At 39.3% G+C, this 24373-nt stretch overlaps 1 protein-coding gene across 2 annotated transcripts; it reads left to right on the top strand.

Annotated features, from left to right (window-relative positions):
- Positions 1 to 390: 390 nt before the first annotated feature.
- Positions 391 to 24040, top strand: LOC139961428 (uncharacterized). 2 transcript variants are annotated; one of them, XM_071960582.1, is made up of 12 exons: positions 391 to 540; positions 2433 to 2670; positions 3418 to 3681; positions 6516 to 6627; positions 7753 to 7895; positions 8343 to 8481; positions 9583 to 9724; positions 10384 to 10591; positions 12092 to 17862; positions 19191 to 19227; positions 20861 to 21003; positions 21787 to 24040. In XM_071960582.1, the coding sequence occupies exons 2-9, from the start codon at positions 2469 to 2471 to the stop codon at positions 15352 to 15354; spliced, it is 4473 nt and encodes a 1490-aa protein (XP_071816683.1). In that variant the 5' UTR covers positions 391 to 540; positions 2433 to 2468; the 3' UTR covers positions 15355 to 17862; positions 19191 to 19227; positions 20861 to 21003; positions 21787 to 24040. The 2 variants fall into 2 exon arrangements, with proteins under 2 accessions (XP_071816683.1, XP_071816684.1); XM_071960583.1 differs by having other exon boundaries at positions 449 to 535.
- The last annotated feature ends 333 nt before the right edge of the window (positions 24041 to 24373 follow it).

The raw sequence follows: 24373 nt of genomic DNA on the forward strand, positions 1-24373 counted from the left end.
AGTGACTGTACCCTAGTGTCTAATCAGGGAGTTGTTCCATAACCATTCCCTGGTCTAATTACCGACGGTAGCAAGCTGTGTGTGTATTTTTTGGGATCAATGGTGGTGTCTAACGCGTTTGTTACACCTCAGTCGAAACTAGGTCAGATTACCGGCATGAGACGTTTCTTTGTGCGCGAGTCTTCACACCCTAGGAATTGTTGACGGACCCATGCAGGGAAAGGAAGGGTGTGACCCTCAGTGGTCCAATGTAAAGGATGTGTGGTCCTGCGCCTGAAAAAAAAATCACCACGTTATTAATTCTTTTTCTTTTTTTGTGGGGGCGAAAAGGAGGTTTACATCCCACCATCTCTCTACTCCCATCTGTAACCACACATGGAAACAGCGTTGTTGAGGTTAGGGGGATTGTGTAACCCTGATGTGAGGTTGTAAATGACGCACGAAACGTTAGGGTCAACCATGACTGAGGACGCACAAGGAAGCAACGGTACTTAGGTCTAGTTGCGCGATTCCGGAAACCAGAACACAACGAGGAGTTAGGTTTGGGACATTTTTTTCTATTTGGTAGCAAACCGTGACATAAAATTGTAGACTTGTATCCCTTAAGTAGATAATCAGGGATTTTAGAGTGAAATATTAACATTCTTGTAATGCTTGAAATTGTTCATCTTGTTTATCGGCAGGTTATTGTGGTATTGACGTTGAAATTACCTGTTTCGCGAAAGTCATGCTTACCGATTTTTCAGTTGTGTAACCATGTCTTTCCATTTGAGGATGATTGGGGGAGGGGAAGGGAGGGCGATGTGGGAGGGGGTTTCATAACAGACTATATTCCTATGTGATGCGTAATGAAGATCTACTTTGCAACCTCAGTAATAGGGCAGACCTCTGACCCTATAGCCTAGGCCTAGTCCAATATGGTACTTTTAGCAGCACTTGATGTTATGTAGGCTACAGTTTACTCAAAAGACGAAAAGTACTCGCACTCAATGAAAAGTACTTGAATGTTATAGTACCGGTAATCATCATCAAATACTCACACGCCAAATGCTGATACTGATACTTCTACCCTAAGATACTTGATTCTCACTCAGGACGAGTACTGTACGTTTTTAAGGCAATTTTTGTGTGTGTAAAACTGACGTTAAAACAGGATTTTTCAATCCTCATGGAAATTCCACTTTATTACTCTACATATAAATACTATACCCATGCATCTCTACTCCAACAGTATCCTAGCCTACACATACAGTAGGCTACTAGCCTACTATCTAAGTATTATACCAAGTACAGTACGTAGAGGCTAACAAAGAAGAATAAATTAGTGTATGTACGTACTCTAGGGTGAATGCAGTGCTATTGTGTGTACATACATCAGGAAGTTGCTTGAGCTACAGACACTTTGAGATTCCAGTCATCAGGAAATAGCTGATAATATTGAGATATATTTGGCAACAATATTTGACAAGAACCCGGCATTGTCATCACATCTAACTCTACATCATTTGATTGAAATATCTATCAGGGAGCAGTCACATATATAATGTTGTTGCATAATAAATAACTTAAAAGTTCTTGAACATACTCGAATGAAAATTACTCGCACTTGTTATTCGGATTCTAAAATGCTGTACTCAGATCCTCAAAAGCAGTAATCAGACTATGATACTATACTTACTCGGAAGTCGGAACCTTGATTTCTGGGAAATAATTGGTACAACAACTGTTTTACATAAATGCCCACAATTGTTCATATAAACATAGCTTATAAGTACTGTACATATTAAGTTTATTTTGGTTGCTGATTGAAATAGCTGTCCATACTTGTTTAGGCAAGGCATATATTCCTAGGTCTATTTGGTTTTACCATAAATCAGTTACTTAATTGGCAAATAAGGCTGTTTTATACTTTTCCTCATCTCATTGTGAGATACTCTACGTCCAAACAGCTTTACAATCTAATTGGTGTAAAACCATTTGACATGAAGACACTGCATCATGACCAACCAGTATGCATAAAAGCTGTTGAGCTTTTAGTCTTACTAGGCATCCATGGAGCTCATAGTTACTTCAAATAGCAGTAAATCTGTTTTAATGTCACCCTTTCCTCCTCCTCCTCCTCCTCCTCCTCCTCCTCCTCCTCCTCCTCCTCCTCCTCCTCCATCTTCTATCAAGGTGATCACCTCATTTGGACTCTCAATTAAAGAATGCTTTAAACTTAATAATCTTTTTCCAAGGTCTCATCTTCTTCAAGATGGTCGGAGCTTTGATATTTAGTGTAAATTGACACTATGCATTATATACCAGCTGGGGTAGACAATGGTGTCAAGTACACAAATAAGAGATGGAGACATAATCATCAAATGTTATCACATGTAGACTTATTAGTGGATATAGTAATGTTGCTTTCATGTTTTTTGTCCTTTTTTTAGTTCATTACTGTTGTATATGAAGGTTTGCAATCACTCATGGCTGCCTCAGAGGAGAAGACAGCCCACAACCTTCTAGAGAGGAAACGAACATCAGATGTCTTGTCTAGTGAAACTATCAATGTAGACTTTGCCTCACTGATGCTCTCCGACCCTGTTCAGAAAGGTCTAACATCAGCAGGATTTGAGAAACCATCTCCCATTCAGCTGAAGGCCATACCATTAGGCAGATGTGGATTAGGTACAACTTTTAGCTCAGTTCTTGTCTTAAGAGGATGTTAGTTGCTTTTCTAAAACTGCTGAGTATTTTCTAGATCTGCAGGTCAAATCCCTCTCCTCAAAGCATGAAGCACACTTACAGATACCTAATCAATTTATCCAAAACTCTATACCGCATATTTCTGCATTAAAATGTGTATACTATCAGAATGTGATTTTTTTCAACGTGCTCCAAATGCAACAATTTTTGCTTGGAAACAACAAACTTTTGATAACGTTAACTACAAAAAGTGTTGGTTTGTTCAGTTCTACTGTATCACTTATATGGAAAAATCTTGAGTAAGAATATTTGTTAACTTAACAGGTTTGAATTTTGTGTATTTGATTCATTTTACAGTAATGCTCTGCTCAGTAATGTTGTCTGGATTTCGTAGCAGTATAAGGCCATTCACAAATTGCTCTTGAAGCAAACTTAAATGACTAATGTTTGAATTTGATTCCAGTAATACAGTTTTTGCATTTTCAAATCAGAAATTTTCTGTAATTTATCACTTGAAAGTTGGATAATGATAGTTAAGTTACATATTAATTTTTTTTTAAATTATTAAAGAAACGGCTAATGAAGGTTGCAATCAACTTGGGAACGGATGCCTTATTTGCTAGAGCACTGAGCATGTACTTCTATGGTCTTTGATACAGATCCTGTCATAGCCAATAACTTCTTTTCTCATTGTAAATCAATTTCTGATTTCTTTGTATCAATCAATAGATCTGATCGTTCAAGCAAAATCTGGGACTGGAAAGACTTGCGTCTTTGGTGTCATAGCCCTGGAGAGCGTCATCGCCACATCCAACAGCTTGCAAATTCTCATCCTTGCACCCACTCGGGAGATTGCAGTCCAGATTCAAGCCGTGATTCAGGCAATTGGTGGAGCTATAGAGGGATTGAAATGCCATACATTCATCGGTGGGACCATCTTTGGACAAGATCGACAAAACCTAAAGAAATGTCACATCGCCGTTGGCACGCCTGGTAATTATTTAGTCAACTATTTGAACTGGCTGTGGCAGTACTGTGTTTACCATTTTCCTTCTTTTTTGTTCTTTATAAAGCTTTTTGCAGAGGTTAACTGTGAACTTACATCTTCGTTTCTTCATTCCTTCCTTGCAATGCAATACGATTTTGTGTGTGTGTTGTGTAGGTATGAATTCAAGCTTGCAAACATGTCATCTCACAAATAACAACTTCCAAGTTCTCATGGTTGATGAATAGATACGCATTGAGCAGAAGAATCCTGTCAGTCTTGGCAGAGGTCAGGGACGTAGCCAGGGGGGGAGCAGGGGGAGCGACCGCTCCCCCCCTTTCAGTGTCGATTTTTTTTTTTTTAAACTGTCGTTTTTTTAGCATGGTATTTTGTCAGTGCTCTTTTGATCTTGAATACTCGTCAGCTCCGTTAACTCGATTGTAATCGTAGTAACATTCATGCCTACTGATTCAACTACTTACTTAGTTTGGCAGATGCAATTAGCTAAATTTAGCTTATAGCCAATTACAAGCCTACAGTTGGCCACTGCGTAATAAAATACATATTGCCTGCCTAACCGCACTCTATGGAATGTCACGAACTGTATGCACAACAGGCGCATATCCAGGGGGGGGGGGCGTTGGGGGCGCGCGCCTCCCGGGTAAGAAAAAGAGGAGAGGAAAAAAAAAAAGGAAAAAAGAGGGGAAAAAAAGAGGAGGAGGAGAGGCAGGAAGGGAAAAGAAAAAGAAGAAAGAGAGAAAAAGGAGAAAAAGAGGGAGTAGAAGGAAAACGCCAAGACACCGGGAAGAGAAAGAGGAACAGTGACATCATTACAGCGCTGGTCCCTATTATATACACAGGGTAGTCAGTGACGGATCAAGGATTTCGGAAGGGGCGTTTGCCTCACCCTACCCCTTACACCGACAACTCCATTTTTGACGTTTCCATTTTTCCTCTCTCACTCATGATCTATATACTATAGGCCTATATGGTCTATCATAACGCGTGTGTGTGTATATACGCCTTAAATAATTGTAGAATTGAATGAAACCAACTGTGGCTGGTCTCGAACTCGACCGTGTCGTCGGGGAACCTGACGCATTTCGGGAAGGGGGCGACCGCCCCCTCCCCCTTCAGTATATTTTTTTTTATGATATCGCCAGTAATTTCAAAATAGAAAGTGCTTAGATGCAACTTACAAGGCCTGGGAAGTGTCGTTTCCAGCGATCTGGGAGGCATTTTCAGCCAAAATTTACTTGTACGCTTCGCGCCAACAAATGGTCCTGGGTAGTGCCATTTCCAGTGATCTGGGAGGCATGTTCGGCCAAAATTTTCTTGAACGCTTCGCGCCAACTTATGGTGGCGCTACGCTTAGATAATTTGCCTACAGGCTTCGCCCCTCCCTTGGCAAATTCCTCGCTACGCGCCTGTTCGAATTTGTAAAGCAACCGCAGCAGATATCACATCATATCAGTGAGCATGAAAATGGCGTTCCAGGATGAACAGCCTCAAAACTGTCCGACTTGCCCGAAAAAAATAACCAACATTTTTTGCGCGCTCCGCGCGCGTTCAACATGTTATGGTCAATATCATATAAACAAGCATCGGTTATTTACCCTACATCGCATGCCATCGTGTACCGTACGGTCCGTCAAAGTTGCGCAGTGTACCGCGGGATGCTAATGTAAACAACGAAATGTCTTATGTAGATGGAGAAAAAGGCATGGAGGTCCAATTATGTCAAAACTCTCTTTTACATTAGAAATGGCGAATTAGGGGCTGCAGCCCCCCCCCCCCCCCGCCTCCTACGCCTATGTGTGTAGTGTTCGGTTTCGGAAATATCTGCTATTTTTTTCATTTCCTTCAACCAAGTTTTATAATAGCCGTTATAACAGGTTTTAATATTTGTACACCAATAAATTAACTGTGTCTGAATTTACGAAAATTTCTGACCAACATTCTGCATCACACTTCCCTCTACTCGTGCAATTTTGACCGGTCTGTTAGGGGTTGAAGGAGGTTTTTCTATATTGGTTGTCCATAGATGAAATTTTTTGCAACATTATGGATATGTTTTGAAGTGAGTTATTCACGAGAAATGTGAATTTTCAAATTCTGAACAAATAATGGGCTTGGAACCTTGAAAAGTGGGGCTGATGGATATTGTGGGCCGCGACGTAGAATCACCTATAAAAAGCAATGATCCACAGGACATGCGATCAGGTCGAACATGATTTGTGACTGGTGACAATCTTAAAAAGGTTATGGATGGAAAAAAAACTATCGGGAAATACTTGGTTCTCAGGCAAAAAGTGTACATCTGGTTGGTCATTTTCAAGCCCGAGAAGTGCCATTTCCGGTGATCTGGGTGGTATCAAAACCAGAAATTTTCTTGTACGCTGCGCGCCAACCGATGGTGGCGCTCTGCTTAGATAGTCGTGCCTACAATTTTGAAAATCCATATCAATCGCAAAATGTGCTCCCCCCCTTTCAAATTCCTGGCTACGTCGCTGGCAGAGGTCAGCGATCATTTGTGACAGAGCTCACAATATTAATGATGAAAATTTCACAAAGATCTTAGGAAGAATAGTTTAGGTGAATCTTTGCATATCATTGCACAGATAAAGTAACCATGAGATATCACATATCAAACAGATTTCAAATGTTATGACATTCAAACTTGAATGCGCTGTAGAATCCTGGTGTCTTTTCCACTAAAGGCTTTTAAACTTTCTTAGTATTCTCTTAACAGTTATTAAGCCTACAATGGTTGAAACACAGTTTTGAATACAAAGGCTCGTTTTGTACTCCTGCTTGATGAATCTCATGATATTCTTGTTAGGTCGCATCAAACAGCTGATTGAGTATGATGTCATGAAAACAGACAGCGTTAGACTTTTCATCCTTGATGAGGCAGACAAGCTCTTAGATGAAAGATTCCAGGCATCTGTTAAGTAAGAGATGAATCCCTTTTACTTTGGGTGTGGAGAGGAGGGGTGGGGTAGGGTGAGTGGTGGAGGAAGGGGAATGAATTTTGAGAAGAGAGAAGAGGGATGAGAGAAATGTGACAGCTAGCTGTGTGGTTTAAACATGTACTGACCAGACTGTTTGCTAAACTGAATCAGAGATGTAGCACGCTTCATTAACTTTGACAATTTTCCCAATATTGAACCACAGTCAAGAAATTGGCATTCACATTCAACTCCTACAGCATTTTACTGTCATTCTCAAACAATTTCTTTCCTAAAAATTTCAAAGTTTGGGCATAAATTGAAGGTTCAAACCTTCTGGAATGTACTTTTGAAAACTAGTAACAGTTTTTAGCTGCTAGGTTGTATAGGCAAGTTGAATTAGGGGGGGAGGGGGGTGGGTGGGGGGTTCGATGTCAAATACTGATGCCTTGTACTGTCAGGCTATTGGTAAGGAATCCATGTTGGATGTTGGAATATGCAACAGACAGATGTTACAACAGAGATTGGTTTCTACAGTAGGCAAATGTTTTTTTTTGTTTTCCCGTTTGGAAACATTTGCAACCTTTGTTGAGATTGGACTCGTTGTTGTTGTTGCTTGTCTTTGAAACTATTATTTGCCTTATCATAGACACCAGGCAAACAAAGGAAACTAACAACAAGATCATGTGATATGAAAAAAAAGTGAAAAGGTTGTATTTCTTATTTGTGATAACTTAACAAAAACTGCAGTTTTCAGATTGGAAGGAAAACATCAAACACGATTATTTTAGAAGCTGAGTTTATCCTCATTCATTAAGAAAGGTTGTTGTAAGGTATGTATGAAATTAAGCTGAATACAGAGAAAGGTAAATTAGAAGGAAGGCAAGCAATGGTGACTTATGTTCAATCTTAGCCTTCTTAAAGCCTACAGGAAAGTACTATTAATAATCTTACCTTGTGTAATTGTACAATTTATAGCCTGCTGTTTTGATTTGGGTTCGTAGATACAATATTTGATGTGAAAATCAGTGACTAGCATCTCATCAGTTTTGTATCCCCATTGGCCATTTAACTGTAAAGGATCCACTGGTTTCTCACTTCTGCCATATCTTTTTGTTTTTTCTTCAGCTGGATTTATCATCATTTACCAGAGAACAAGCAGATGTTAGCGCTCTCTGCTACTTACCCAGAAACCCTTGCTCAACAACTCACCAATTACATGAGAGATCCAACTTTTGTGCGCCTAAATCCAAAAGACCTTGTCTTGCAAGGTAAGAGCTTCTTCTTCTTCTTCTTTGTGTCAAAACAAAATCAACATATCTTAGAAGAAGATTTTGTGTTTCATTTTGTAAAATGATTTTGTTCTGTCAGCCATTCTGTGATTCAGAAAACTAATATTGATCACTATCAAATATAGTATCCTATTTGCTTATGTCTTTGGAATGTTGAACGTCCTTTTGTCCAACTGAAGCAGGAATATATTGAATGAAAAATCTTCAGTTTTTCATCTTTTTGGTATATCAAAGAATTCTAAGAGTTAAGATATTTATAAATTGTAGTAGAGGTTTATCAGCTTGTCTTTTACTGATATCATAATTGTAGGACTGGGCTATTTTTTACTGATTTCAGTTTTTTAGGTTTATAATTCTAAGTTTTCAAGTTATGTTTTTTTTTCTTCATCAACTTTGAATATAACTCCACCTTTCCATTGTTTCTAGGCATAAAGCAGTTTTATAAGATTGTTCCAGGACACCATCTCCCACACAAGAGCTTCCAAATCAAAGCAGATCACCTTGTCAACCTCTTATCTCAGATTGCTTTCAACCAGTGTCTTATATTTTCAAACCTGCAATCAAGGTAATATTCAAGTAAAAGAAATATGTTACATCTGCAGATAATCCGAAACTTCCTCTTTTTGCATAACAAACCTTAATAGTAATAAATCCAACTGTAACTTGTGTTGTGATGGATCAAAGAGGAAATAATCTAAGATTCCTGGTGAAGTTTTCATTATTATCTACATCTGTCTTTAATTAGGCACTGATGGTCGAAGTTTTACATTTTGTACGAAAAGTAAACTTGAAGTAAACAAGTGTAGTGTACATTCTAGATGCACATTGGAAAAAATATATATAAAAAAATGTTCCAATTTATGGTTTTTATTGTGAATTGGTTTGGATTCAAACTTTAAAATTAATAAGGTATTAGGTTTACATCGTTCCAAATGAATGAGGTAGTTTCACATTCCAATGAATCTAATTTTGAGGAAAAACACAACAAATTGCCAGTGTGCATCTATAAGGTTTACTACACAAGTTCATAGGAAAAGTAATAAAACCAAACCTGCCATGTAACCATTACAACACATATTCGGTTAAGATGACCTGACACCTCCAATTTACTCCTCTAGACTTTTGAGTCATTAAAAGTCTCCTGAATTGTCCTCGGATTCCATCAATTGTCCCGGATTATCTCATGTGTCCTCTAGCCTATAGCCGAATTTGTGAAAAATGCCCTGAATAATTTCAATTTGAACAAAATTATTTCTTTGCTGGGAGGATGTAAGCATGGTGATTTGACCATCACCCTTAAAACATGGAACGACCAAACGCTGAGATGACCTCAAAATTCCATCCCTCCCTTAATCAAATGAACAGTACAGATACTATACCCCCTGATGTCAACAAGAAATGTTTAAGATTCATATTATATCAAAAGATTACCTGACAGAAAACTATGGTCGCCTTTTAGTAAGTACATTATCCAACTTGCTTAATAGTAGAAATTTTGTGATTACAGTGTGGTGTTACAACGCAATTGGCAACACTGATTTTTCTTGATGAACCTGACAAATTTTAATTTTGCCTGTATTCATGTAGCTTCAAGCTGTGACCATGTCCATTCCTTTAGTACTACTGACTTGCTCTCTTTAAATATTTGCACATGTCCTTCAAACAGAGCTCAGAACCTCTGCGATTTACTCCTGGAGAGAGGTTGGCCAGTAACTTACATCTCCGGAAACCAAGAACAAGTAGACAGGATGAAGGCGATGGCAGAGCTGAAAACTTACAAGTGTAGGATACTCATCTCAACAGATCTGGTAAATAGTTTGTACCTGATGCATCTGATGACAGTAATGTTTTATTGTTTTCAGCGTAACGATAACATAAAGCCTGCCACACTGCTTGATGGATCACGATTCCACTCGATATGACCCTCGTGTCCTAGTTTGCACGATTTAAGTTAGAGATGAAAGAAAATTAATCACACAACCTATTGAGCTGTTGCTAGTATTCTTTGTAACAGTGCATTAGATAAACTACAGGTAGTCTATTAGCTGGATGCTACAGCCTGTCATCAAGCACAGTTCTTCAGATGAATCATGTGAATTCTGTTTGTTGAAATCCACAACCATTTATCAAACACAGTTCAAAAACTCAAAACTTTTCTTGATCATTCACTACAAAGGAAACATGTGCTCTACCCTTGCAATTTATTAGGTCATTTTGTTTGGCTTTGCTGAACATGTGTCTTGAATACCAAACAAACTGCTGACCATGCAGGGCTTGATATAAAATATAAACAAAGTTTACCATTGTCATTTACGTATTTTGATATTATTTAACAAAACTTAAAATATTAGTGCTTGGCCTCAGTCATGCCAGCTACCGATATCTGTCTGATAAGTCTAAAGTGAGACCGTACCAATGAAGGTTGCTAAAGTCAACCTAACGTTACTTACATTGTTATTGTGTGCAGACTGCGCGAGGTATAGATGCAGAAAACGTCAATCTGATCATCAACTTAGACGTACCTACTGATTTCAAGACCTACCTGCATAGAATCGGCCGAGCGGGAAGATATGGCACCCACGGTGCGGCCATCACTCTGGCCAGTGAAGGGTCAGAGGTCGGTCTTCTTAAAACGGTTCAGAAGAGGAGTGGAAGTGACATCAAAGTGTTGCCAGGTGAACTGAAATTTGAATTTTATTGCAAGCTAAGTTTGCTCCCCCCCCCTCCCCCTCACACACAAACAAACACATGCAACTGCATATAGAAAAAGACTGAAATACCTAAAAGTCATTGGTCCTTCATATTGAGGACCAGGTTTAGCAAGATTTCTTACAATTTAGTGTTTAGTTCATCTCTGCTTAAATATGTATTTTGAAGAATTTCCTTGCTTAGTGTCTTTTTCGGCCTGTCACCTGACAATAATCTATACTACTGAACATCAAATATGCCTTTGAACTCACTGTTCTAGAAAAACAAAATTCCCAGCTCTCTGACAAGCTTGGAGTAAATGCTTATCCAGGAGTGGTTCAAAATGGCAAGATCAAAATCTCATCAAAAGTCACTAGAATTATCCAGGGCATAATTTATCTGGTGTCGTATCCCAACATGCTATGCAAAATGAACAAACTGCTACACAAGTGCAAAGATTCATAGCAGTTTTTATTTGCAGGGAGAGAGAAGTATTTTCAAGAGACAAAGCTCACAGCTTTCAGAGCTGCTACACAATATTTGAACACCCCCCTGTTGTTTCGACATTTTTATAGCGTACTGAACCTTTTCTAAAGATCCTCTGCTGACAGTTAGTCAGTTATTCTCAGACGTTGCGAAGTGAATTATAAAATTAGAGAAAAACGTGTCTCTGTGATAGAAAATGCTCCTGGAGTGGCAGTAAACTGCCTTTCGAAGCTTGAAATCAGTGACCATTATTTGAATATCTGGAATATTTGAAGGCAAAGTTTTCTTTGAACAGTTTAATACCCCAAACAATAGAACTTGGAGTTGACAGGTTGCTCCAGCAAATTGCTTGAGGTCTCACTGGTTCAAATGCACCTCATCCAAACTACAAATTCCTGCACCAGTTGGCCATTTATCTTCCGTTGCTTTATACCTCTATCATTTTCAGTCTTCACGTTAACATTTGAAGGTAAGAGGTGGTATTTATGCAAAGTACTTCTAAACATGAACGACAAAGTGATAAAACTAGTAGATAAAAATGGTACTAGGCCTTTTAAACAGAGGCAGTGGAATAGGGTTCAAAATCTGGGAGGTTGGGCACAAAGTTTGAAGGGGCAAGTGGGACATGTGGCTTGCATTTGAAGGGTCAAACCAGAAAATCACATCAAAATATTCTGAATTTCTGACAAACTAAACTATGTACCACACATTCTAATGTTTGTCAACAAAACAGAAATTTTTCTTTACATATTTTTCCCCGAATTAAGTGACTCTTTTTTCATTACAAAATAGAAATGGTTACTTTTTGTAAGAAATAGGTGCCATTCTGATTTATGAAAGGTACGCATTTGAATTTTTTTCACAAGACTCGGGGTAGGGGCCAGCACATGCTCTCTTTTGAGTAACATTTAGTTGTTCCGCAGTGCCTTCAATGCCTTCATTTGATTATACTCAATGCTGTCACACAAATGTTTAATTTTACAACTGCTTTCCATTGGTAGATCCTTTGCCATCACGTCTTTTGGAGATGACTTTCCAAGAAGTTGAGACAGAAGTTCTTGGTCCAGAGTGCACAGTCCCGAATAGTGCTTCCGGGGACACGGTGGAAGAAATGACGTCGTCAAGAACAGTCACTCCTAGTAGTGACGAGGCAAATGTGGAAGAATATGACGGACGTAAGAATGTGGTCGCAGTCATCGATGAAGGTGGGGATAGAAAAGTAGAAGACCAAAGACAGGAAAGCGAGAAAGAGGACGCTCGGTTGGGCGTAGATGGAGGTACGGGTGTTTTTCAGAACGGGAAGCTGTCACAAAATGATATTTCTCAGGTTCCGTTGGTCGACTCTGAAGACGATAAAAAAGAAAGTGAAGTACTTGAGGATAGGAACAGGAAGTGGAGTGATCATCCATCGAGAGGCAAGGCCATATGGAGCATGAAGAATGAGTTAGAGGACTGGTTGGTTCCCATGGCGATAGTTCAACAGTCAAAGGAAACGTCAAGGAAGAGATGGCCTTGGCAGGAAGTGGTGAAGTTATTTCAAGATGGAGGCAGTGATGCGGATGAAGTAGTTGGGAGCGGAGTCTTAGAGGGCAATTCTGTTGCAGAATTGGAAAATGTTGGGAAGAGTGAATTTGCAAGTCGTTGTCAGAGAAAGGAATTATTGTCTGAAGAAACCGATGTTAAGGCAACAGACAGCGATGTTCCTTCATCAGCTTTTGAAATTGAGGAAATGACTTCTGAAATGATGCAAACAGTAAAAGATGGAAAATCATCTGGTGAGACTTTAGAACTAAATGAGAAGAGGAAGAAGAATAATGATGATGATGTAAATGAATGTCTGAAATATCTCAAAGATTCAGACATTTTGGAAGAATTTAGAAATTTGAAAATTCTGGCAGAACAAGTCAAGACTGGCGAATCAGTCTTGGAGATGCAAGATTTATACCCAGGGTTTCCCAGACGAGACGAGCTTGACCACGGCTCGTCGTGTTATGAGAAAAAAAGCCACGATTGTATTGAGACAAGCTTGAGAGCTTCAAGTAGGAACAGAAATGTAGTAGAAAAGGAATTAGGAAATGTTAGATCAGAAAGGTTGTACTTACCAAAACCGCACTCTGGAGGAGAGGATGAGGAAAAACAGAATGGATCCTCTCATTTTGATTGTGGAGAAGATTTAAACCTGAATAAAAACAGCACTTCAAGTCAGAGAACTGGGAGACCTAAGGAAAGCATTCAACCTACAGGGGGAGATGTCAGAGAGGGCGCTGCATTTTCTGACAAAGGGAAGGATATTGCAAAGAAGGGCATGAAAATAAACCGTGAGGGAAGGCAGAAGGCTAGAAATGCTACAAATACTAATGTTCAAGATGTGAATGATGATGCTCAATATGACAGAGGCAAAACTTATGTATACAATGAACATGGAAAGCATCAGGTTTCTTCAGATCCCAGGAAAAGTTTAAGTACAGAGAGAGCAAATTTACAAGGAAGCCACGGTAATACAAATGATGACAGGAAAAAACCTGAAAACATTGCCTGCAATGCTCAGGGATGCAAAACTTCGGATAAAATTTGGGAGTACTTTAAACTCTCTGCCAAAACATATTCCCAGGTTGTATCTCGGGAAAAGGTGGCAGTTTCCCCCGATGTGGGTGAGAGAGATAGTAAATGGGAAAACAAAGAAGAGATCGACGTGAAATTAGACGAAGACTCTGAATCTCTTTCGAGCAGCGATGATGAAAATGAAACGTCAGTAAAGAATGAGATGGATAAACTTAATCCTGGTGATGTTGATTTTTCAGAGATCTCGTCACTATCATCCGAACTCACACAAGAGTCCGATCCCCGGTCCAGTATGACGGATCAGTATGGAGTGACCGATCGGCACATGGAAACTGACTTCTATTATGCCGATCTGGATCATTATCCAGATTTTGACACTTCTTATTTTGGTGCCGAGTGGTCAGAAAAATCTTCAGAAAAGTCAAAGGTTAAACAGATTCCTGAATTTGGTCCTACTTTTGTGGATGCTCCCGTGTCGCATGAAGCATGTGCTTACTCGGATGAAGAGGAAGACCTGTATTCATACTACTGGAATGAATCAGACAGAACAGCAGCTGAAGGTTGGGAGAATTATTATGGAAGGTCTTTACAATTATGGGATGGAGGACAAGCTTACTATTGTGGAAAAGATTTAAACCTGAATAAAAACAGCACTTCAAGTCAGAGAACTGGGAGACCTAATGAAAGCATTCAACCTACAGGGGGAGGTGTCACAGAGGGTGCTGTATTTTCTGACAAAGGGAAGGTTATTGCAAAGAAAGGCATGAAAATAAACCGTGAGGGAAGGCAGAAGGCTAGAAATGCTACAAATACTAATGTTCAGGATGTGAATAATGATGCGAAAGATGACAGAGGCAAAACTTATGTATACAATGAACATGGAAAGCATCAGGTTTCTTCAGATCCTGGGAAAAGTTTAAGTACAAAAAGAGCAAATTTACAAGGAAGCCACGGTAATACAAATGATGACAGGAAAAAACCTGAAAACATTGCCTGCAATGCTCAGGGATGCAAAACTTCGGATAAAATTTGGGAGTACTTTAAACTCTTTGCCAAAACATATTCCCAGGACGTATCTCAGGAAAAGGTGGCAGTTTCCCCCGACGAGGGTGAGAGAGATAGTAAACGGGAAAACAAAGAAGAGATCGACGTGAATTTAGACGAAGACTCTGAATCTCTTTCGAGCAGCGATGATGAAAATGAAACGTCAGTAAAGAATGAGATGGATAAACTTAATCCTGGTGATGTTGATTTTTCAGAGATCTCGTCACTATCATCTGAACTCACACAAGAGTCCGATCGCCAGTCCAGTATGACGGATCAGTACGGAGTGATCGATCGGCATGCCGAAACTGACTTCTATTATGCCGATCTGGATCATTATCCAGATTGTGACACTTCTTATTTTGGTGCCGAGTGGTCAGAGAAGTCTTCAGTAAAGTCAAAGGTTAAACAGATTCCTGAATTTGGTCCTACTTTTGTGGATGCTCACGTGTCGCATGAAGCATGTGCTTACTCAGATGACGAGGAAGACCTGTATTCATACTACTGGAATGAATCAGACAGAACAGCAGCTGAAGGTTGGGAGAATTACTATGGAAGGTCTTTACAATTATGGGATGGAGGACAAGCTTACTATGACGATGGCCTTAATTCTCCCTACTATTATGAAGGTTGCTATCCTGACATGAATTTGAGATAATACAGATATACATATTAAAATAAAACAAAACTGTAAGCAAACTGCATATCCACTAAAGAGCCTGTGTAAGAGAATGTGTAAAAGTATGTGGGCCTGACATTTCGAACCTAGCAGGATCTTCTTTAGAGGCTCTTCTTCAGAGGATCTTCCTCAATGGCATTCAGCCTCTGAAGAAGATCCTGCTAGGATCGAAACGTCAGGCCCACTTACTTTTACACACAGATATAAGTTGAAAGTTAATTTCCAATGGATTTGTGGACCATTAAAGGTGACATAAGGCACCAGGCATCATAGCTTGTTTCTAAAGTCCGCCATGAAATGCACGATAAGCCACCCGACAACATGGCGACGGGTTAATTAACAACATTGGAGACTATCAAAGGCAAGATATGGCATCTGGACTTGGCAAAAATGCTTGATTTCTCCAGAATGTATAAAGATCATGAGAAATGATTGACAGTGGTTTAGTATTAATAAATCATCAGTTACTTATAATCAAATGAACTGAATGGTGATTAATATCATTTGTTATCTTTCTTTCGTAGTTATGTTTGTGTGTGTGTGTGTTCATTTATTTATTATTATCATTTTGTTTGTTTGTAATGACAAGATTTAGCAAAATAAGTCAGTTTCTCAAAATTTATAAGAAAGATCTTGAAACATGATTATGACACATAAGTAATGTGATGTACAGTAGTCAAGATCTTTTATGATCCTTTTAATTTTGTTTTTAATAACAAAAATGATTTAAAAAAGAAAACGATCATTTTAATTTTGTTTGTATTTGGGAAAAAAATAACAAATAAACAGTATCTTTTTTATTTTGTTTGTATTTAAAAAGAATTTAATGAAGAAAACTCATACTTTTTAATATGTTTGTAGGTTAAAAAAGGATTTAAAAAGAAAGTGATCCTTTTAATTTGTTTGTAATTTAAAAAAAAAAAAAAATTTTAAATGATGCTTTTAATTTTGTTTGTACTTAAAAAGTAGGACTTAAAGAAGAAAAATGATACATTTAATTATTTAAACAATATACAGTATGTATACTCAAAATCGACTTGTTTCAATATCGTCAGTATAAAAAAAAATCATTTAACTTAACATGTAGAGGTACCAGTTATGGACCTTCTTACACCTCAACTCCCTCCTATCCCGACCCGCACCCTACCCTCCACTCTCCGCCATAACATGCAATGCGAAATTTACTTCCGCTGCAAGAAGGCTGCGGTTTTGTCCAAATGCATTATCATTATAATGTGTTCCCTTGGACTTCGGACAAACCTACTTTTAAGAAAATCAAATTTCGAGTTGATTGAGTTAATAAAACTTCAGATCTTCTTCCATAGCAAAGTTTCCGAAAGTGAAGGATATGTCATGCATTTGCTTATATAGCCAACTCCCTGCTTTGTCAGTTCTACTAGTATGATAATAGTCCGGAAAGTGTTGAAATTTGGGTTAAATTCGTCCTCGCACTCGATAACCTTAGAACAGCCGGGGGGGGGGGGGGTCAATAAAGGAGAGTGTCTGAAACTAAATAAATTTAAATTGTATTTGGAGTAAGATACGGTACATTAAGAAGACATCGACCAGACTGAAAAATAGCTGTTTAGCTTGCGTGGTAATCTCAATCATGCAGTATACAATAACATGATTTAATTTAAGTAATGTCACCCAAGGTATAGAACGAAAAACCAAACAACTTAACCACTCTCAACTCCAGTCCGCTTACTATAAGGCTAATGTGTAACCATAACGGTATTGTTACATCTAGTGAAGTGTCACCAGTAAAGGCTTCGAAAGGGAATAACGTGATTATAACTATACGAAAAAATTATGGTTACCATAGAGTTGGGACCTGTTACAAGTTGAACAGGCTGACCTAGGATATAGGCCTATCCACCAACTACGTCATGTTCTTCGTCTGTTATAATATTGTGACTCACAGAGTACTGAACATGTACGAAGCGAAACCACGATGTACATGGCAGTGCCATACGTAGTAGACACAATATACATTGCTACTGTGAATTAATGACAATCATACGTTGATCTAACCTTGAGAATTGAAAAAATTCTATTGTAACATTTAGAAACGCCTACTCTGTATATGCGGCTACAGTTCTTTGCCTATAACATTATGAATATAATTGTTATAGCACAAGGGTTTGCTCAGTATAGCTTGATTAAAAATGGCGGGTTCTGAAAGGGGAGACTCCGTCCGCGTATTGCATCCATTTACACCAGCATCGCTGGTAATTCCTGACTACATACCAAATTCAATGTCAATTCCAGACATTCTTACCGCTTATTTTGGAGCTGTGGTGGTTGCTTTCACAGTTACACTCTTAATCTTTCGGAGAGATAAATACAACACCTCTCTTAAAATCACAGAGAGGCTACTGATGTGTTGGTTCTGTGTTAGTGGATTCACTCACATGACTCTCGAAGCAAACTATGTGCGTTACGGACGATCTATCGTATGGCGACAAGATATTCTTTCTGAATGCAGTAAGTATCCATAATCCATGAGGTGTGTAAATGCTGCGGTGGCCAAAATGGAGAGGGTAGAAATGTGAGCTTATGATCTCAAAATTTCTATCTTTTCTCGAAACTCGAAAATTCGACTTAATCCGTTCAAAATGTCAACTTTTTGTGTTAAATGTCGACAATTTGGTATTAAATTTTCAATTCAGTTAAAACGCAAAGTTATGCACTTTGTTTTTCCTGCCCAGTTTATTTGAAGTCTAATTATATGAGCTAGTCAAAATTTCGATATTCCATATGCATTCGACTGCTCTAACTTGTAAGATATTATCACCTGATTGAAGGTCTATTTCTTGAACCCCCTCTATCCCCCACCCCACTTGTGAATTCTTAAGAATAAAAGGTCCTGTGTTCCAGTGATGAGGACATAATTTCGACGGTGGCAAATATCCCTGACTGTTTCAGATATGATCATGAAACTTTAAGGACTCAGGATCAAAATTGTAGCGATCGATTGAGAGGTGTGCCTTTGGGTCGTAGAATGCGACTCCCATATAGTTGGATGGGGGTGGGGGGGGGGTCCTCAAGAAAACAAAATCAAAGTAAAGAGGTTAAATGGTGCATTATGAGCCATATTTAGACTATTAATTAGGTCTAAAAGCAAGGTAGTGAGAATTAAATACTTTGGAAGGTGGAGAACTTCCCCCGAATAAGGGGTTGTACCCCGGCCTGGTGACGATGGATGTGAGGGTACGTCCCCCTCCCGGCCCTCCACTTCGCACACCCCACTGCTGCGTTCATGATAGCCCCCTCTTTTCACTTGCTCTTTTCAACTTGGAAGGGGATTAGTTTTGGCTGACTTTGGGTAGGCCTAAACAGGATCTTCGCCATGATCATCTAGGATCGCATTCTCACTACATTTAAGGGGACTATGTCAGTAAAGTGAACAATATTTAATATTCTTGCACTTGACTGAGACTTTCCTTTAAGGCTGTTGACCATGAAAAGGCCCCTTTCACGGTTTCACCTGCCCCCGTTAATCGCCACCCACTAAACGCTCACTCCAAGCAGGGAGTTGTTATGGACATATAACTCCCTGCTCCCGTACAGTGCTTGTGGCGTTGATTGTAATGAACACAGTTAGCGTGCATTCGCGGGTAACTGTTTTCCAACAAACGAGTTGCTGTTCCTTTTGTATTTTTATAATAACAATATTTTGAAAATGGCACGACTGTATACAGGCATTCCTAAAGAAAATATGTATTGTTGGATTCCTGTGTATAAATAACTTTTGGCCACCCATAAACTGATATCCGAACCTATTATACCCTTTGTTCTGGTTTTGTCATCAGTGAAGGAATACGGGCGTGCTGATAGCCGATACGTTACGTAAGTATATATGTTTTTATGTTTAGGGTCAAAAGAAAACAAGCTAGACATCTTGTGTCTCGCTAGATAATGAAACTACGTCTTTACAATTTGTTAATATCATGTCAGTTTGTGTAATCCCTACGTCACATGAATAACATATTTACAAGCCCTTGAAGTTTAATAGAGGAAATGGCACTGAACAACAAGATCATTTTGTATAAGAGATTCATAATGTTGGATTTTCTTACTCACACGTATCTTTTTGAGTAGTTTTGTATTTAAGAAAATAATGTTTGACACAATAACAAAAATGTGTAAGGATTCGGTTTTCTTTGTGGAGTATTTTATGACTGGAAGATTCCAGAACATTACTGGTATGTTCGAATATCGATCTCCGTAATAAGTATACTACAAATAGTAGAATATCTTACTGACTCGGTATAATTACAGTCAATGCCCATATGATTATAGCTTTCATAAGACTTAACACGTCACTAACAATACCCTTGCTGTGTGGACGACTCGTTCCACTGACAGAAAACATGGTTATAACCAATTAGTCACACCTCCGGGTATTTTCTTCTTATATATAGCATCTTTGATAAACATATTATTGGCGTTCCATATTACCAACATACGTTCAGCAATACTAGGATCGATCGGGGTGTCTGAGCGTGGAAGGAGACAGCGTTACCGATCAGTACAAATGCAAAAGCCCACCGCACACCAGTGTTACCAGAGTTAGCGTTTTTACACTAGATCTAGCGTTTTTAGTCATTTGTGGGGTTCTAGCGCACGTTTTTTCTAATTTTGGTAATTCTACCGTTTTTTGCCTAAAACTAGTTAAATTTACCAAAAATTGACCACTTTTCAGATTTTTTAGACAAAATTCTTACTTGGAGACCCATCCAAATTTATTTTGAGTATTTTTGCCCAATCTTCGGAATCTCTTGTCGAAAATTTCCATATTTTTTTCAAATTTTCTGGGTCAGACTATCACTCAAATCAACTATTCAAAGTCTATTTTGTGATGGTGACCATTCATCCTACGAATCTGTGCTAAATTGACTCAAAACAACACGAATGTTAGGGAAACTACCATTTAGCGTTTTCTAGGGTTTTATTTTCGCAAATCTAGCGTTTTTTCGTCAACTGTCGCTGGTAACACTGCCGCACACTACACGACGCAAGTCGGACTGTCGTTTCCTGGAAAACCTTCAGTGGATATTCCGACATGTGAACTAAACGAGGAAACAACCGTTATGTGCGCTCCTCAGCCGGCCAGTGTGCCGGGGGGGGGGGGGGGGAGGTGGCAGTCGGTCTTAGAACCACCAGTCCTCGCGATTAAAGACTTCCCACGTAACGGCGGCAGAGTTGCATCGGATCGGAATCAGTCGTACAGTGTGCGGAGGGCTTAACCTGTATTGTTTGTTAGCATCATCCAGTCACCATGAAAGCGGTCAATGTATTTTTTTACTTTTATGTTTCATCTTTTTCTCTCTAACGAATACCGTTCATCGAGTGCCATGCAAAAAAACAAAAACAAACAAACAAAACATACTGTTGTACAGTTTGTATAAATTGTCAAACATTTCATTAAACTTCGAATTAACTAACTAACCTAACTAAATTAATCATATCTTTGTTACAGTGGTCACTCGGGAGTATATGCCATTGAGTTCATCACCGTGTTTTTGGATGGACCTGGTTGTATTCTCATCATGTGGATGACCTTTAACCGCTCAGCTGGCCGCTACGCTACCGAAATGCTTGTCTCGGCTTTCCAGCTATACGGTATATAGTGAATTGTAAAGTCTACCCATAGTTTAAAAACACTATAAATAAGGACGTAAACAGAAGTATCGCTTGCAAGCAAGGGCGTAGGAACCGGGGCTGGGGCGCCAGTCCCCCCCAGTGAAAAATATGGGGGCGGGAGTTTCATTCCGCCTCCCCCCCCCCCCCGCTTCGCAAGTCAGAAAACCCCTTTTTTCATTTCTCAATAAATGATAACAACATTCGTCATCAGTAAGGAACTAACTGCCCTTGGTGCTCAGAACATTTTGGCAGAAAAAAATCTCATTTGGAGCACCAAATTGCATCTAAAGCCAGGTGAAAATGCAAACTTATTTACAAAATGGAGTGGGTGTTGAAGTGTGCTATATTGCACCAAATTGCATCTGAGGCCACCTGGAAATGCAAAAAAAAAATCCAAAGGGGTGGGGGACACCCCCTCTTCCAGGCCGGCCATCAGTCTTCAGCCCCCCCCCCACTCAAAAGAACCTTCCTACCCCACTGCTAAGTTGAAAGGGACTATAGCTTTCAATCAGAATTATGCCTTACCTGTAATTTATATCACCCTTCGAATTTTGCACGCCGCGGCAAACATTGTGATAGCCTTGGTCATATAGAAACTCCATATAAGTTGCAGCATAAGCAAAATCTATAATTCTTTAACAATACTTTCTGTGGCCTATGTTGTGCAGACTATATGCACTCGAGCACAGTTCCCCACTCCGAGACACGTTTTAAGAATTCCCTAATGATGAATAATTTTCTTTCTTTCTTTTCACACATTAGGGACAATCTTTTACTATCTGGAAGCCTACTTTGATAACTTCGAATGTACGCCATTCAACGATCCTTACCTGTTTTGGTTTTACTTCGTTGGATTAAACTCGATTTGGGTTATTATTCCGATTATCGTCATAATCCGTGACGTCATGCACATGGCCTGTGCGCAGTCCTTACTGGATGATAGTAATACATCAGTGCAAAAGCAAATGAAGAAAAAACATTAGAAAGACTTCGTCGGGAGTCAGACTTTTAGCCGGAAATGACACATTCCTAACTGCATTTAACACTGACAAGACTTGGGCATACTATACCACTCTTAGTGATCTTGACGATATATATCTTAGTGTAAAATAGCACTTTTCCACGATTAACGGTCACTCTCACATATCGCCTAAATTGACAAGCTTTTAACACTGTTATAGAAAGACTAGCGGGGTATAATATGACGACGTCTGGGTTAGATTTAAATGCAGTTAGAAATGCGACATTATTATGAATAGATTGGTAAGGGTAAGGAGACAAGCAATAAACACAGAATGGAAGCTTTAAAACCTCTAACAAGGGGAAAATTAAATACTGGGAGGCTGCTCCAGACCTGGCAACCCCACCCTCCCTGAATCAGACCTTATGCTAAGAAAAAAGAAAGTAAAAAAAACCTTTCACAGTGACTGTGCTGTTCCCCGCAAGAGAACTATTCTTCCGGAGTTTGACTCACAATCCCTCTAGCCACCGGGTTCCTATACAAGGGGTCCCATTGCCATAGTCGAAGCCTCTTCCCAGTTCAAAGGAAGGAAGGATTTTTAATTATTTTTGGTGAAGGTTTTATTAATTATGTACTTAAGAAGGAGATTTTGAATTAGGGGGTCGAGGAGAAGGGTGTTTGTTTTCTTCAATATTTTTGGTTTGAAGCAAGTATAGTTGGTCAAATTGTGTTTGATGGGATCAAGCAGCTTATGGTGGCGATATTACTAGTAACAAGGAGTAGCAGGAAATGAAACTTTTTAGGAGATGAGTGTCGGCATGGCAGTGAAGTCAAAGAAATGTACTGAGTTATGTTAGATTAAGATAATTAGATTTGGATAATCGGATAACTTTTGATCCGTATCGGATTTGTTTTTCATCCGTCGTAACTTCAAATGAATTGCTTTGATATATCACGTAAGGCCCGGGTTCGAACCTCGGTGGAGGCTGGAAGTTTTTTCACTGTTCTGGATTTTCCTTCTCATTACGTTTTCTATTATATATATATTCATTTGCCTTTGTCGTTTACCTCCATGTCATTAACATAAAGTCTGTTCAAAGTATCTCTTTCGAGATGCGGCTTTAGGAATCACAAATGATTTCGAGTTGGTTAGCATCATGTTTGATCTCTAGAGTAAGGCAAAATATGTCACCAAAACAGAAGTAGTATTGTTCGATACAGGTGACAAACGCCTACAGTGGAATAACGACCTTCCGTACCGGCTTCGAACCTCTGGACATACAATCAGCGTCTATATCCTAGTGGTTAGGGTGTCCGCATATAAAGCGGGAGGCCCGGGTTCGAATCCCGGTGGAGGCTGGAGGTTGGGTTACCGACGAATGGTTGACTACAGTTAACCGCCCTCTTTCTAGTCCTTCAGTTTCGTACAACAATTAATCAATACAGTAGGTCACTTTTAGGGCTACCCCCCCCCCCAAATGGTTATCCTTTTGAAGCGGATAGCACTACTCTATTTGTGGTGTGATACCTATATAGAAAGAGAGTTGGAAAGGGGTGCAATGGGGGCGGGGGGGGGGGAACCAGCAATCAAGGTTAACTGTTATGTTTTATACACTCGATTTGAAAGGGATATTAATGGAAAAGTTTGAAAACGAGCGATAGAGCAGTAAACGTTTAGTCATGCATGGGATTCGCCGATAGTATTAGTTTGAGTCGTTGTGAATGCTGCTCAGATAAAAGGCCTATTTGACTATTCCTTATCCGAAAAGTTATATATATAAACAATTAAAGCCACGAACGTCCTGAGTCACTGCTTTGGTGCTTCAGAACTGGCACAATATGTGTAGCATTATCATAGCAAGTCGTCGATTTCACATGGAACGCGGGAGGATATGTATCGCACCACAATTAGAGTATAGTGCACGTCCGCCTGAGAGGAAAATAGCCCTAAAGTGCCCTACTGTGTTGATTTTTGTGGCATTTACTGATTCATCGCCATTCTTTTTTATGCTTGGATGTTGAAGATGATGAAATAAACTACTGATGGTCTAAAAATCTGGAAGATTGAAGGTAATTTAAGGCATTTTAGAAATTCTTGGGTAAAACAATAAGATTCCTCGGCGACAGCCGGGAATGGGAGCACTGTGATAAATTTTGAGCTCTTCTAGCTCAAACTCTAAACGGTCATGGTGGCAAAGTTGAATGTTTCATGATAGCCCAAGCCATAAGCTATCATATGGTGGGTAGGACATGTCAGTTGAAAACTTCTATCTATGCTCTATCGGGCTTGGAAAGTGACAAGTTTAGTGTGTAAGTCAATGGAGCAATTAATTGTGGTGCGGTATATGGTATAACCCAATGGCAAAGCGTGTGCAACGAAGTCGGCAT

This window comes from Apostichopus japonicus, chromosome 20 (genome assembly GCF_037975245.1).
Source record: "Apostichopus japonicus isolate 1M-3 chromosome 20, ASM3797524v1, whole genome shotgun sequence".
NCBI classification, from domain to species: domain Eukaryota; kingdom Metazoa; phylum Echinodermata; class Holothuroidea; order Aspidochirotida; family Stichopodidae; genus Apostichopus; species Apostichopus japonicus.

What these genes read in the sequence shown, in the direction of transcription:
- LOC139961428 (XM_071960582.1), top strand. Translation starts at nt 2,469, where the DNA reads ATGGCTGCCTCAGAGGAGAAGACAGCCCACAACCTTCTAGAGAGGAAA. An exon ending in ATTAGGCAGATGTGGATTAG is followed by an intron (nt 2,671 to 3,417) that starts GTACAACTTTTA and finishes ATCAATCAATAG; the next exon opens with ATCTGATCGTTCAAGCAAAA. An exon ending in AAAAGACCTTGTCTTGCAAG is followed by an intron (nt 7,896 to 8,342) that starts GTAAGAGCTTCT and finishes CATTGTTTCTAG; the next exon opens with GCATAAAGCAGTTTTATAAG.